Source organism: Vipera ursinii, assembly GCF_947247035.1.
Source record: "Vipera ursinii genome assembly, chromosome: 1".
Taxonomy (NCBI): domain Eukaryota; kingdom Metazoa; phylum Chordata; class Lepidosauria; order Squamata; family Viperidae; genus Vipera; species Vipera ursinii.
Window position 1 is genome coordinate 224,348,688 of NC_139512.1, and position 15,307 is coordinate 224,363,994.

Here is a 15,307-nt window from a genome sequence, read left to right on the forward strand (position 1 = left end):
TACCGTATATTCATGCTTATATCATCTATTACCTGTGAAATGTATGATTATATGGTGCAATGGCATAGGGGTTAGAATGCAGCATTGCAGGCTGACTCTGCCCACAGTCTGGACTTTGATCATGTTGGGGCTTGAGGTTGACTCACCTTTCCATTCTTTTGAGATCAGCAAAATGAGAACCCAGATTATTGGGGGCAATAGGCTGATTCTGTAAACTACTTAGAGAGGGCTGTAAAGCAGAGGTCCCCAACCCCTGGTCCGTGGCATGCCAGCAACCGGTCTGCACAAATAAGCAAAGCCCCATCCGTAGGATGCAGGCAGTACACAAAACTACACACTCTCCAGTCCACAGAAAAACCTTTCTCCACAGAACTGGTTCCTGGTGCCCAAAAGGTTGGGGACCTCTGCTGTAAAGCACTATAGAATGTAGTACAAGTCTAAGTGCTATTGTTATTGCTATTATAATTTTGTCTTCCTTTCCTGAAATGTATAAATATGAGTGTATCCTTTTGTCTGTAGGACTCTCTCTCACTATTTTCTAAAGCAGACATCAAACTCGAGGTCCGTGGGCCAGATGTGGCCCATGATGTGTTTAGATCTGGTCCGCAAGCAGATTAGTAGGAGGCGGTGATTGAGTATGTAATGGGGGAGTGAGCTGAAGCAGCAGCAGCACCAGAGAGGCCTGGAGGAGAGTCAGCTGGAGCTGTGGTATTGCTGGGGCTCTGCTGAAGCCTCGGGATCGGCATACGTGGCTCTAGCTCGGGGATGGCCAGCAGCTGCATGCAGTCTTTGGGGGGAAGAGTTAGCTGGAGCTGTGGGGCTGCCGGGGCTTGGGGACCCCAGAATCAGTATATGGAGCTCCAGCTAATGAACACTGCATGAAAAGGCCAGCCGAGCAGTGAGAGAATGCATGGGGGAGAAGAGGAGAGGATATAAAAGGAGGGGTTTTGGCGGGAAAGAGGAGGAGTGAGGGGGGAGAAAAGGTGATAGAGAGGAGAGGAGAGATGTCAGTGGGGCAAGCCTGAGAGAGAGAAGGGGCTAGAATAGGAGAGGCTTCTGTGGGGCAAGCCTGAGGGAGAGAAGGGGACAGCAACTGGCCTTTTGAAGGCAATCATAATGCTGATGTGGCTCTGAATGAAATTGAGTTTGACACCCCTGTTCTAGAGGGAATTCCTCAAGTGCACTCTGAATAAATAATAACTGCAGTGAGCCTTGATTATTGGGTTTTGTGGGGGAGGCTCTGCGTTTGAACCCACCAAAATGATGTATATTAAAGGGAAAAAGATATGGCTATTCTAAATATACATATTGCCGCCCTCTTACTTGCTCTCTCTCTCTCTTTTATTTTTTTTAGAAAAGATTATTTCAATGTCCCAAATGCTGAAGAACTTTAGATGCATTTGGCAGTTTGTCATTCCTTTGGCAGGCTTTACATGTGAAGCATGCTGTGGCAAATCAAATGCTGTTATAATTATACATTATCAAATTTGTCAGATTAAAAATACTATTATGTGTAAAATTTTAAATTACTGTTGAGCCTTACATATTATTCTCTGGCAACTTCAAACATGAGTGATGGATTAAACTGTCTATGTTCCAATGCTTTGGAAGCTTCTCAAGGATCCCTTCGTAGTATTTACAGAGAATTGTCTCTGAATGCAGGATATGTACTGCTACTGATCATCCCCTGCCATATGTGTAACAACAAGAATGAATTGAGCATGCATCCATAATCCTTTGCAATCCACAGGCTTCCATGACACACAAGGAAAAGCTTTATGGCAGATATATAAATGAATGTGGAAAATGTTTTTTGGAGGCCAAGTGGATGAAAATCACTATGATATATGATTAGTGTCATCTTTTGGTGTTCTCAAATGCTAATCTGTAGCATGCTATCAAGTACTGCAACATTAACTGCCATATATATCTGATACTGAAATTAGTTGCTAGTGACTAATATTTTAATATTTGACAAGTAAATGAACATTCAGAATGCATGAGGAATATCCAGTATTTAAATGCTGTTTTTTTAATATATGGGAACCTGTGCATTTCTTCTCTGCTTTTAAAAATAAAATGCACATGCCCCACACTAGAAAACATTGATACTTATTTCGTGGATTGAATACATGCCTTTATTTTGCTGTTAATGCACACACACAAACACACACACATACACACACACATACAGAACCTTAACTGGATTGCTGCTGTTAAAATTGCTCACATCATGTTGATCATCCTGAAAAAATACTTTGATGATACAAACATTAATAAAATGAATACAAACTTTGCCCTCTGCTATTATGACTCACATTTGAAGTCTGCTTAATTACAGGAACACTGCCAGGGCTCTGACACTTCAGCCTCTGCAAAAATGCAGAGAGTATATATGGCACAATGTTTACAGATGCTTAAATTATGCTCGTTTTTTTAGTGCACAGAACAGTAAATTCTGCTTCCTATCTGACAGCAGGAAAGATTGTCTGGAAAATGGGAGAAAGCAAGCTGCTGTCAGTACTTCACTGTCTTCAAGACTTCAACTACTTGATACACTATAATTTATTGCTAATTAACAGAATTGAAATAGAACCTTTTGTATGTCATCTATTGGCCTCTGTGTAGCTCAAGACTCTCTAGCTTCAATGCAAGTGTTCAAGTGGAGGCTTGCATGACGTGTGGCTTTTGCAAAAGAACACTGATTACGCTGGGATATGGAATATTGTTTAGTTTGAGAGTCACACTCATACCAGTGTTAAGAGTACACATGTCAGTGCTGCAAGTTGTTGTTAGTTGCGAAGTCATGTCCGACCCATCGCGATCCCATGGACAACGTTCCTCCAGGCCTTCCTGTCCTCTACCATCTTCTGGAGTCCATTTAAGCTCACGCCTACTGCTTCAGTGACTCCATCCAGCCACCTCATTCTCTGTCGTCCCCTTCTTCTCTTGCCTTCAACCTTTCCCAGCATTAGGCTCTTCTCCAGTGAGTCCTTCCTTCTCATTAGGTGGCCAAAGTATTTGAGTTTCAACTTCAGGATCTGGCCTTCTAAAGAGCAGTCAGGGTTGATCTCCTCTAGGACTGAAAGGTTTGATCGCCTTGCAGTCCAAGGGACTCGCAGGAGTCTTCTCCAGCACCATAGTTCAAAGGCTTCAATTCTTTGGCATTCAGCCTTTCTTATGGTCCAGCTTTCACTGTCATACATTGCAACTGGGAAGACCATAGCCTTGACTATATGCACTTTTGTTGACAGGGTGATGTCTCTGCTTTTTAGTGTGCTGTCTAGATTTGCCATGGCTTTCCTCCCAAGGAGCAAGCGTCTTTTAATTTCTTGGCTGCAGTCCCCATCTGCGGTGATCTTGGAGCCCAGGAAAATAAAATCTGTCACTACCTCCATTTCTTCCCCATCTATTTGCCAGGAATTGAGAGGGCCGGATGCCATGATCTTGGTTTTCTTAATGTTAAGTTTCAAGCCAACTTTTTCACTCTCCTTCTTCAGTGCTGCAAGTAGTAAGTGTCAAAATTTGAAAGGCCAAAGCAATGCTCTCTATTTGCCCTCTGTTTTAATTTTGTTAGTTTTATCTTTCCTTTTTGATCTCTCTTTCTCTCCCTAAATCAAAGATACATGGGTTATATAAAACTTAAAAGCTGATGATGCAATTTCTGGAAAATTTAAAGGGAGTCATTAATGCACAGAGAAGGAGGAGTATCACTTTCCTTTAGAAGTTTTAGGCAACAAGGTAGGAGGGTTGGAGAAAGGAACTGGGAAGAAACTGTGTTCCACTTTTGTTAAACAGGAAAAAGAGATAAAGAAAGAATCCTGAACTGCCATGGCTGGGATAGGGGTGGCTTAGGACAGCCACTACTTACATTACTAAGGGAGGAAAAAGGATGGGAAGGTAGGAGGAAAAAGAAAATAGAGGAAGCCTCAGAGTAGCATTTAGCTGCACTATTAATAATGGGGAAAAGAGGAGCTACCTGATTTCTGTCCTCACCCATTTCGCAAAACACTGTAAATAAAAGTGCCTTCAGTCTTAATTCCATTTGCCTGGAACACCACACTGACACAGCCTGCTTCACCTAACCTGCCGTCCATTGGGTGTATCTGGTTTAATGAAAAGAAGGATTAGAGGTGACATGAGAGCAGTGTTCCAATATCTAAAGGGCTGCCTATTCTCCAAAGCACCCGAGGGCGGGACAAGAAGCCATGGGTAGAAACTAATCAAGGAGAGAAGCAACCTAGAACTAAGGAGAAATTTCCTGACAATTAGAATAAGTAATAATAATAATAATAAAGTTGGAAGGGACCTTGGAGGTCATCTAGTCCAACTCCCTGCTCAGGCAGGAAACCTTATACCATTTCAGGCAAATGGCTGTCCAGTCTCTTCTTAAAAACAGCTTGCCTTCAGAAGTTGTGGGTGCTCCAACATTGGAGGTTTTTAAGAAGAGATTGGACAGCCATTTGTCTAAAATGGTATTGGGTCTCCTGCTTCAGCAGGAGGTTGGACTAGAAGACCTCCAAGGTCCCTTCTAACTCTGTTATTTTGTTATTCTAAGAGTGCCTTAAAATGTTGTGGCTATAAGAAAAATCTCTTTTAGGCCTGGTTGCTCAGAAGAGGTCCACTTTGAGAACAGTCTGTAGTTTCCTTTCCCATTTATATTTCTATATCTTCTGGTTTCCCCATCTCTTATATCTTCTGCTATATTTTCAATTCATTCCGTATCCTGGTCATGTCTTCTTGTGTTATTCACCCTGTCTCCTGTGGCAGAATAAGACAAATGAGTTGAGCTGACCAGTGAAGGAGACCATCAAGTTATGGCAAATCCCTGAGCTTTTCAAATGTCACAGTGTGTTTTATAAAACCAATGACTCCACAGTGAAATATTTACCAGGAGCAAAACTTTATCTTATCTGAATCATAGAAGCATTTTTCCCTTTTTTTTAACGAGTGGAGTATGTAGTTTTATTTGAGTTAACAATACTACTTTCAAGGAAAATTGTGAAGAAACAATGTGACAATGCTGTTCTTATTAAACAAAGTTGAATCTATTTGAAGAAAAATAAATTACAAGGAATTAAACATTTATTCATATTGTGGATAATTTATGCTGTTATAATTTTAATTTTGGGGATAGATTGTTGAATTCTATTCCAAAAAATGAAGCAAAGACACACATGCCATAGTTCTACCTAAGGTGCAGTTGAGAGGTATGCAGGGAAGGCTGGAATTAGTTGTATTTTGGACATACGTATTATAAATACAAATGAAAAGCAAAAGCCTCATATCCACTCTTATTCTCTATTACCATGGTAATCCTGATGGTAATTTGACCTTGTTATCAGCAATTAAGTGGCTGAACAGTCCCTCATTTCCCCTCTCTAATTATATATTTACTTTTTCAATTAGCCAGTGATTTATTGGCAAGGAACAGCATTGCAGGCATATCATAAGGCCATGTTCACTCAACAAATTGCATCTCATCTTTCAAATTAAATTATCAATTACCATATAGCTCGTTGAATTCCACATATTCTTCCTATCCCACCCCAAGTTCTGCTTAGCATGTGAGACAAAATTATTTCTAAGTACCGTAGTAATTAGTCATGTACAAATTCCTTTTGGCTCAATTCAGAATCTTCTTGACTAAAATTAGTTGGGTTAGCGCCTCTCCAAGCCCAGTTTGTCATTTGAAACATATCCTGCTCCTTTCCCAAATGCTGCCAAGGGAAGCTTGGGCATCTAATGGCTGCTAAACTGGCTTCTCCTTTTCTAACTTGCTTAATTAAATCTCTCCCTCTGATAGGTTTGCAGAAAGAGCACTCCATGGGCTGTAAGTAAGGTATTTAGGAACATCCCTTTTGTTATTCACACACACACACACACACACACACCACCTTACCAGGACAAAATGCTGGAAAATGTGCCTATTTAGGGGTAGTTGGTGTGGGGGAGGTAGCATGATTCTAAGGGGCAAAATGAACGTCTAATGCTTTGCAAAGTTTTCAGATGCCGTCTTACCATCACACCCAAAATAGATTATTATAAGATATGGTGGGATCTCTAGCTAGACTGGAGGGAGGTGTTAAGAGGAGACCAGATTCCTTGCACTGGAAAAGCAGCACATGCCTGACCTCCTTTAGAATCCTTGAGACTTCATCTGATTGTACCCAAAGGAATATAGTCAGTCTGGCAAGATTCTTGTAACATAGGTGACCAACAATAAAGCTTCTGTTTGAGACTCTTCACAAGTGATTCTGGTTGCTTGTGCGTGACAAAATTCTGGTTCAATATGAGGCAGGTTTTCCAAAGAACACAGGACAATTTCTAGAAGCAGAGGTGAAGTTTATTCAACAGAAAAATAGTCAGTTCATGATCAAAAGTGGCCACGAATTGAAAATAAAAGCTGGTTTCTTTTATAGAGAGATGTCTTTTGTCCCTAGAAACCGAGCAAATTTAGCAAGGGATTACTAGAAAGCACTTCAGATCCACTGGAGAGGAAATGTGGCTTCCTGCCCTGTGGGGTTTTGCAGTTGTCATCTTTTCTAAGTTAATGTGGTGACCTCGAGGTGATGGGCTTGAGTGGGGAAGCCTATTGTGAGTGTGAGGAATGTTCATATCTGGTGGAAGGTCTCCTAGTTTTTAACTGAGTTGTCAGTGTTTGCCAATTTTTTATCTAAGAGAGATTTGGTGAGTTTCAGCCTAGATGTCAGAATCAGTGGTAAGGCTTAAGGTCTGTGGGTTCACTAGCAGGTCAGGCCAGACAGGGTTGGTGGGTGGCATGTTGGGCTAAGGGGTGGCTAATGACAAGATCAACTCTGCTCTTGGTCTTGCCCATATTTCAACTACATTCTTTATCGTATTGCACAAAGCCTGTTGCAGTTTTCGAGCCTTTAAAGGATACAGATTCTTTTCTAAGGCATTGCCTCTTGTGGTGGAAGAATGTATGTTGTAAATTGAAAAGTAGTTGTTAACTAAGAACAATGGACCACAGGCTCTGTGGGAAACTGGTTGAGGAACAAGGCTCTTGTCCCATCACCATTTGCTGAAAGCTCAACTGTAGAAATGCTGCAGACCACGTGGAATGGCAAGCCCAGTTCACACAAGTTGCAGCCAAGCTGGACAAATGCTAGGAAAAGGAAAAACTTATTTTATGATTCTCCTACTCTTTTCATTCTTTTAATAAAAATCAGATTGTGAAAGTCAACGGCTGTAGCATTTTTATTTTAAAAATGAAATGTCTCAGTGGAACATGAGAACAGGACAACTAAAAAAATTCTTAAATAGGGCCATTATTTAATTAGAAAATGAAATATTTATAGCTAAAACTGTCATACTTCCTTTGTATTGTCCATCACAGGGCTGTAACATTTTGAAGGCAAGGCACGAGTGCATCTGTGATGAATGAAATTTGTCACACAGAAAATGCAATATGTTTTCATGTCTTTCCAGCAATGGAAAATAAGTGAAATTCAAGTGAAATTTTATCTCCGTCAGACTAGATATTTTCCACTTAGACTAGTGTTATATTGATTCATAGGTAGCTCATATTTTCAAATGAGATAGAATTTATGGAGGGATCCTGCACTGTGTGCCTTTGACACTTTCCTGAATGTGTCCTTCAGATGACTAACATTCCAATTAAAAGTGTTGTCCCAGAGCTTTCCCATCTCATTCATATATTGTTTGATATATATATTCAGTGTGCTATAATTCGTAGTTTAAAGAAGAATATATGTATAAAACCTGGGACAAGTAGTCTAATTCTTTCCACGCCAGCTTAGGCAAACAGAAATTAAATACAGGGAAGATGTTTATGCTGTATGCTATACAAATAAAACAGTAGCCTTGTATGTCTATCAGATTTTGTGGTCTCATAACATTGTGTGCAAGAGTTAAAAGGACTCCTGCAAAAGATTCTTAAGTGTAAGAATACAAACACACTATTTTCACTTTCAGAATTATCACTACTGTAATACAAACATTATTTGGTAAGTATGTTATTCTCTGTCTTCTGCCTTCAACCTAATCCTGCAAAGTTGGATGAAGAGGCATTACACCACTGACACCTAGGTGTTCTAACACATTATCTCCAGCAAGCAGGGTCAATGGCTATGTGGTCTGTCTATGATGGGACCTGTAATACAATGCTAGAGAGCACTGGACTGGAAATGACTACTTCTAAAGCTGTTCTCCCCCATCAAACATATTAGATGTCAGCTACTTCTTTTTAGGATCTACCAGATATTCTTTAATATCAAATTATCTAGCTTCCATTTCAGCTGTCCTATCCTTCCTGTAGTAGCAAGTTCCAGTGTAGCAAGAAGATTGTTTGTGGACACTCTCAAGAACCACTGTAAGTATTTTATTTCTTATCTTACACAACTGTAGCACAATAGACCACATGAATTCATCTAAAATGAACCCGTGTTGAACTAACTCAACATGATTATGCAATATAATCTTTTTAACTGAACATTTGGTAGCTTACTTAACCAAATTTTGTATCTTAAGCTAACTTAAAATTGGCAAGCCTTTGTCTTCACCCTTTGATGCACATTGTATTAAAACAATTGTATCTAGGTAAATAACTGTACTTTTTGTTCCTTCCTAGAATTTCAACAAAGGAGTCAGGATATTCAAGATAACAACAGAAAAGGCTACAGCATTGTTCCTACAAAGAAAATTTATACATATAAAAAGTGCACTGTTTAAAAACTGAATAAAACTGAACCCTGTGGTTGTTTGAAGTAGATGCTTATGCTTCAGACTGTGTTTTTTTTAATGAAAGAAAAACAGTCATTTTGTGGATAGATCATGTTGGTTGAGTGACCAAGAAGTAGACTGGGACCTATTTGAAAGTCGCCAGGCAATATGCAAAGGTTTCAAATTCCTATTGATCCCTCCATATCTTCAGTGTCGTAGCTGAAATAAATATAATAAAGCAGTTAACAAGGAATTGTTGTATGAATGAAGTGTGCTTTTCTTTTGATTCTTTCAATTATGGTTCTTAAAAAGCAGCAGTGGAACAAAATGAAGCCACAGAATTTTTGAAATTATACAATATGTATTATCTTTACTCAAGTGAAAATAAATAGGAGCTTAATCCAGATTGGGTCCTCTATGCAGTGAGACGGGGAATCTTTCCTTCTCCCAATATTTGCCTGTTAAAATAGTAATTGGTATCAATGGAGAAGAAAAAAGCCACACATTCTGATTGTGTTGAGTAAATCAAAGAAGAGACAGAAACTGTAATATATGGTAATAATTACACATGTAATACTTAAAGCAACAATAATCATATAAATATTAAAACAATGCAAAATGCTGAATCCAAAAGTTGCAGCCTCACACCTTTTTTGAAACTGGAGGGGACAAGAACCAAGAAAAATTCTAAAATAGTTGCACAATTTAGGGTGTCACACAGGAAGAATCCCTTTATATGGGGACCAAGTAGTGTGCTTCTGCAAGTGGGAATTCAAAAAGACCTACAGAAATTTACATCTGTGTAAAATCATAATGAGACCACCAGTCCCTCTGATAGTCTCAAAGATTAAAATTGGAAATTAGACATAAAAAGTAGCCCGTTCCAATCTTTTATTCAAGTGTAATGTGATCAATGTAATATATTGGTTGGACCATCACAAGAAAAACAGAAACTTCTAGCTCCAAGTTCAGCACCTTGCTTGTTGAAAAAGCCTGAATTCTGCCACTTTTAGAGTACCATTCACAAAATCTCCTCTAATTAAGAAGAGGTCAGAAATTTGCTCCAACTATATAGAACTGGTTAATTCAGTAAACTGCTTAATGGCTACATTCACCTGTTGTTAATATTACTATAGATAAGCCTGTCTTGTAAGCACAGTCACTCTCTTGCAATAACAATAGATATGTATTTTTAGTAAATCATTTAAGTAATCAAAGGCAATGTAATTCCTCACCTTTGAAAGGAAATTAAAAGGGTTATCATTATATTGTTTTCCAAATGGAGCACCATTGTAGCTTCTTCTTTGGTTCCCCTTCCTTCTCCCAAGAGTTTTCTTTGGTGAAAAAGAGCAGCTTCCAGGAAATTTTTTAATAAAGCATATAGAGATCTTTATTGAAATCAGTAGTCTGCTGTGTTTTCATCCTGGATTAACTTGTAATACTATAAACTAGGTAAAGGCTCATTCAGATAGAGTTCAACTTCTGAAGACTTCATGGGCAGAGCCATTCTCTAGACAGCCATTAACAGCAGGGATTTCCAACTTCTGTTCCATGGACTGGCACCGGTCCACGGCATGTTAGAAACTGGTCTGTGCAAACAAGTGAAGCTCCATCCATGGGATGCAGGCAACACACAAACCCATGCCCCTTCTGGTCTGCAGAAAAACCTCTCTCCACGGAACCGGTCCCTGGTGCCTAATGGTTGGGGGGGGGCGCTGATTAACAGTGTCTGAAATAATTCCATATCACTCACCTCCCTGTGTCCATTTTGCTTCTAATTTTGTTCATGTACAATTCCATTCTGTGCAGGTAAAATGGGAACATGCTGGTTTTGTCTGCCCTATCAATAGAAGAACTTTTCATGAAGAAGCATTTACAGCTTATTTTCCCCCCTTCGATATCAGAATAACTGGCTTGAGAAACTATGCATTTGACTACTGTAGGGGTCAATTCCCCATTCCATTTAATGAGAAAAAAAGATACTGTATATTAGCCCCATTTTACCCTGTAACTTTCTATTTTCTAGAGGAAGTCCTCAACTTATGAACATTTGTTTAGTGACTGTTTGGCACTGAAAAAAGTGACTTATGACCAGTCCTTGTACTTAACAACTAGCATCCCCACAGTCACATGATCAAAATTGGGTTGTTTGGCAACCAGTATGTGTTTAACAATGGTGGCAATGTTCTGGGATCATATGATTTCCTTTTGTGATCTTCCCAGCCGGCTTCCAACAAGCAAAACCGATGGAGGAAGCTGGATTCACTTAACAACCATGTGAATTAATGACAGTGGTGATTTGCTTAACATAAAATCATAAAATCAGTTGTGACTCACTTAACTATCACCTCACTTAGCAATGGTCATAAGTTGAAGACTACCTGCATTACAATAAATTTCAGTTTATTTGTTATTTAAATTTAGTAACTGGAACAGTGGAGTTGCATGATGAGCCAGAACACACAGTTATGGTTGATTGATTGGAGAATACTGGCTCCTTCCTGAGGCAATCTGCTTTGTGATTGGTTGCTGTGGGTGTGGAGAGGGAGTTTCCCTTTTTTCCCGCCTTTTTCTTGTGTGCCTGTGCGCTCTGTGATTTACCTCATAATGCTCCTATTTGCCCAACTATCTTGCTTGCTGTGAATATAGATTTAAAATATATTTATTTATATAAAACTACAAGTTCATGTCAGCGACTCTGACTTCATTGGGACACCTGCTGCGCAATTCCCTGACATTATTTCTCCTCAATAAAACCAGAAGTCTTGTTCTAAGTTATTGATTAGGTCATATAGTATTGTGACTTGGGTGGAAGGAAAGGGCAACGGGCCAGTTCTGAACAAAGACAGTAGCAATAAGATATGTATTGGTAGGTTTTAAGATGGTAGCATTTGACCAGCCCTATTTGGGAAGTCCAAAAATCCCAGAAGGGGTCAACTGCCAACCACCTCCATATTCATGTGACACACCTACATGTCTTTGTAGTTAACAGAATTCCTAGAAAGTGCAAATTACTCCCTGAGGGGAAAAAATCCTGCTGCCTTGCAGCTCTGTGTAACTAGCCTTGAGCACATCCATCAGCTTGTTGGTAGTGAATCCTTGCAAACATTGCGAGTGGAAGAAGTTAGTAGAGCTGAGGGAGAAAGTTGACTTTAACTTCCTTTTTTGTTTCAGCCTCCAAAGCTTCTTCTCAGGGCCTTTACAAAAAGAGAAATGTTACTGGAGCTGACAAGATGTGACTGTAATCATGATGTGATCACCTACAATCTTTTACTGTACATCCACTTTATTCTGCCTAAATGGGATAATTAAAACAGGGAAGAGGTGAAACTGACTTCTTTACTAGGACAGCAGACCATTTCATAGCATTAGAAGAAATGCTGCCTCAGATGATTCTCCAGTTTCAGAAAATATCATCCGGCTTTTTATTCAGCATATTTTCAGTACTTTCTCTTCATCATCACCTAAATACCTGCTATAACTGAAAAAGACACAGGACCTGTGATTCAGTTATTGCTTGCTACAATATCATTCACAACTTGTTTTAGGCCCTGCAGAATCTTAGCAGCCTTTTCATGCAGCTCAAACTCCAAGGAGTCCCCCTCCTTAAGTGTGTAGATTCAGACCCTTTTTACCTTTTTACTGATCTTCCCTTCCCCACCCAAGCCTCTGCATGGTGGTGGGGGGGGACTCCTTTAACTTATTAATGGCTGAGGATGCTCCCTGCCATTGTTACTTAGTGTTTGAAATGCAAGGTATGTGTTGCTATAGCAACCTGTTCTTTTTATGAGGGAGAATTTATGCTGATTCTGAGGAGACTCATGGATGCAAATATTAAAGAAGGGCCTCCAGTTTTTAAGTAACAAGAGTCAGGTTTGCCGCCTTTGTTTCCTTGTAATGCTTTTTACTAACCCTGTTTTCTCTCCTTTTCTGCATTCCTTTCTCAGCTGTAACTTACACAAGTTACAAAAAGACCCCGCCACCTGTACCCCCGCGAACCACCTCAAAGCCACTCATTTCGGTTACAGCACAGAGCAGCACAGAATCCACCCAGGATGCCTATCAGGATAGCCGGACTCAGGGGATTTCCCCATGGCCTCAGGATGGCCTCAGGATGTACAATTCCACTGACAGTTTGGATAGCAACAAGGCTATGAATCTGGCCATGGAAACGGCAGCTGCACAACGCCACATGTCGGACAGTCAAATCAGCTCCGTGAGAACTAGCGACAAGGCCATCCTTGTGACAAAGGCTGAGGAGTTCCTGAAGAGTCGGCGCTCCTCTATAGGGATCCAGGTAGCCTGTCCTTAACACCTGTTCTGGGATAAGCTGCTCACCTGAGCTCAGTAAAGAACATCAAATGAGTCATTCAGCCCAGAAGCCCCTAATAACCTGAACAACAATCCCTGTGTGCAGCGATTATCATGAATTACCATTCATATCCTGGCTACATGACCATGCAGGGCAGAGTTGAGCCAGTGTGCAGTGCCCGGAAATAAAATGAATGAATATATCTGGTTATCTGCCACTAATGCTGCAGATGACAATTATCCTGCTCAGCCACAAGTGAACACAGCATGTTCATCTTTCTCTCTTTCCCCGGAGAGATCATGAAATTATGGCTGTGCAACTGTCAAACTGTAGTCAGATATTCCTCTCTACTTTGTACTGCCCTGCTTTTCATTCATGGCTGTGTTTTAATTACCTAGCAATGGAGACTAATATAGAAGAGTGAGTTTGAAGCTATAAGAAAACAATCTTATAAAGAAAATAGCACAAATAACACCTATTTCCTTTGGTGTTTGGGAAGAAAGGAAGAGATTTTGAAGCAAATGGATTTGAATCTGCAAAATGTGATGCTATAGCCCATGCATTAAGATTTTAATTCAATGTTTGTTTATTTATTCATTTATTCATTCATTCATATCCCACCTTTATTATTTTTATGGAGATAATTTCTTTGAAAATATTCCTCTGTTAAGAATGTCAGCTTTGACATTTTGACTTGTTATGGTGGTATTTTTCAGTGTGTGTGTGTGTGTGTGTGTGTGTGTGTGTGTGTGAATTTACATTAATCATTTCCCTTCTTAAAAATTGTAATGATATCATTCTATGATAAAACAGTAGCACATAATGTTGCATGGCTTAGAATGATTTAGCATAATGTAGTATAATTTCCACTGCTGATAATGCCACAAGTGTAACAAGAAGAAATATTTCTAAGCACATACTACAGCAAAATATCAATAAAAATTACAGCATGCCTATAGGTCTGACCTGCAACACAACTTTTACAAATCTTGAGGTTCCACAGAACCTGCCTATACCTCTATTTTAGAAATAGACAGGTATTTCTAAAATCATCTTTACATTTGGTGATAAGAAATAGAACGAATTCCTGGTAATAAGCAAGCACCATAGAAGTGATGCTTCATTGGTCAGAATAATCAGTTTTAAACTAGCTATAAAGTTCACTGCTTCAATTAGCCCATTTATTGGAGCAGCATTGTTTATTTTTATTTTAATAAAAATCAAAATAACTAAGGAGATAGGTTAACTGAGATCTGTTAATTCATGCAACCAAGGAGTTTCCATGGATGTGGGAGTCCCAAAATGCAAGGTAGTGGGCAGGTTCACATGATTTGAAGCCTTGCCACTTTTCTAGGTATGTGTCATGCATGTATTGCACATCAAAGGGGGTGGGGCTTTGATCTCACCTACCATCTTAACTTTTCTGATACTTCACCCCATTGACACTCCTGATGATGCTTCACAATAATAGCTGGATTGATCCATAAATGTTTGTTGCACAAGCCATAAAAACATGGGTTCCCATAGTGCTAAGCTCTAATGAGTAGGTTCATAATCATAATAAACTAACCACATGAGTCTAGAATGGCTGCTTGGTTTGGATTGCTTTAGTTGGATTGGTTTATGTGGCTGTCAGGTTTCCCTTCTCTGAAGCTGAAAAGCTCGTAGAAGGACCAACAATTAATTTAGATTTCATTAACATCTTATCTAGGGTTGAGGATTCTCTGAAGCAGGAAAAGGTAACCTTGGATGTTGTGTAGTCATCCTCCCTAATTAGGTTGTATTACTATTGCATTTTTCACCTTTCCCCTCCTGGCAATATTGGCAGCAGGGTGAGTGTTGAAGTTGGATGCTGGTTCCAAGTTTGTGCTCTTAGGTGTCTTGGACATGATAGTTCCTGCCAAAAGAGAAAGGAAAGGAAAGGAAAGGAAAGGAAAGGAAAGGAAAGGAAAGGAAAGGAAAGGAAAGGAAAGGAAAGGAAAGGAAAGGAAAGGAAAGGAAAGGAAAGGAAAGGAAAGGAAAGGAAAGGAAAGGAAAGGAAAGGAAAGGAAGATGTAATTACTGTTCCCTTAAAATAAAAATGATTCTATTGATAATAATTATTGCTGAATTAAATAGATACCATGAAGCATTTCTTGACTGTCTCATTTAAAAGAGACCTTCCAAAAGCATTTCTGTAGCTATGTGCAATTCGACTCAAGGAGCTATGCCTATGAAATGCTATGAGGCTTGGATAAAAATCCATCCATTTCCTGTCCAATGGCTTTGCTACAGTCTAATGGAAAGGAT

At 39.5% G+C, this 15,307-nt stretch overlaps 1 protein-coding gene across 1 annotated transcript in view; it reads left to right on the forward strand.

Moving 5' to 3' along the window:
* DLGAP2 (DLG associated protein 2) overlaps positions 1 to 15,307 on the forward strand; it is a gene marked incomplete at its 3' end in the record, with an annotated part of 96,104 nt that overhangs the window by 52,912 nt on the left and 27,885 nt on the right. The window contains exon 5 of the mRNA XM_083348161.1: positions 12,654 to 13,003. Coding sequence (XP_083204287.1) covers positions 12,654 to 13,003 — 350 coding nt within the window. The remainder of the gene's footprint in view (positions 1 to 12,653; positions 13,004 to 15,307) is intronic.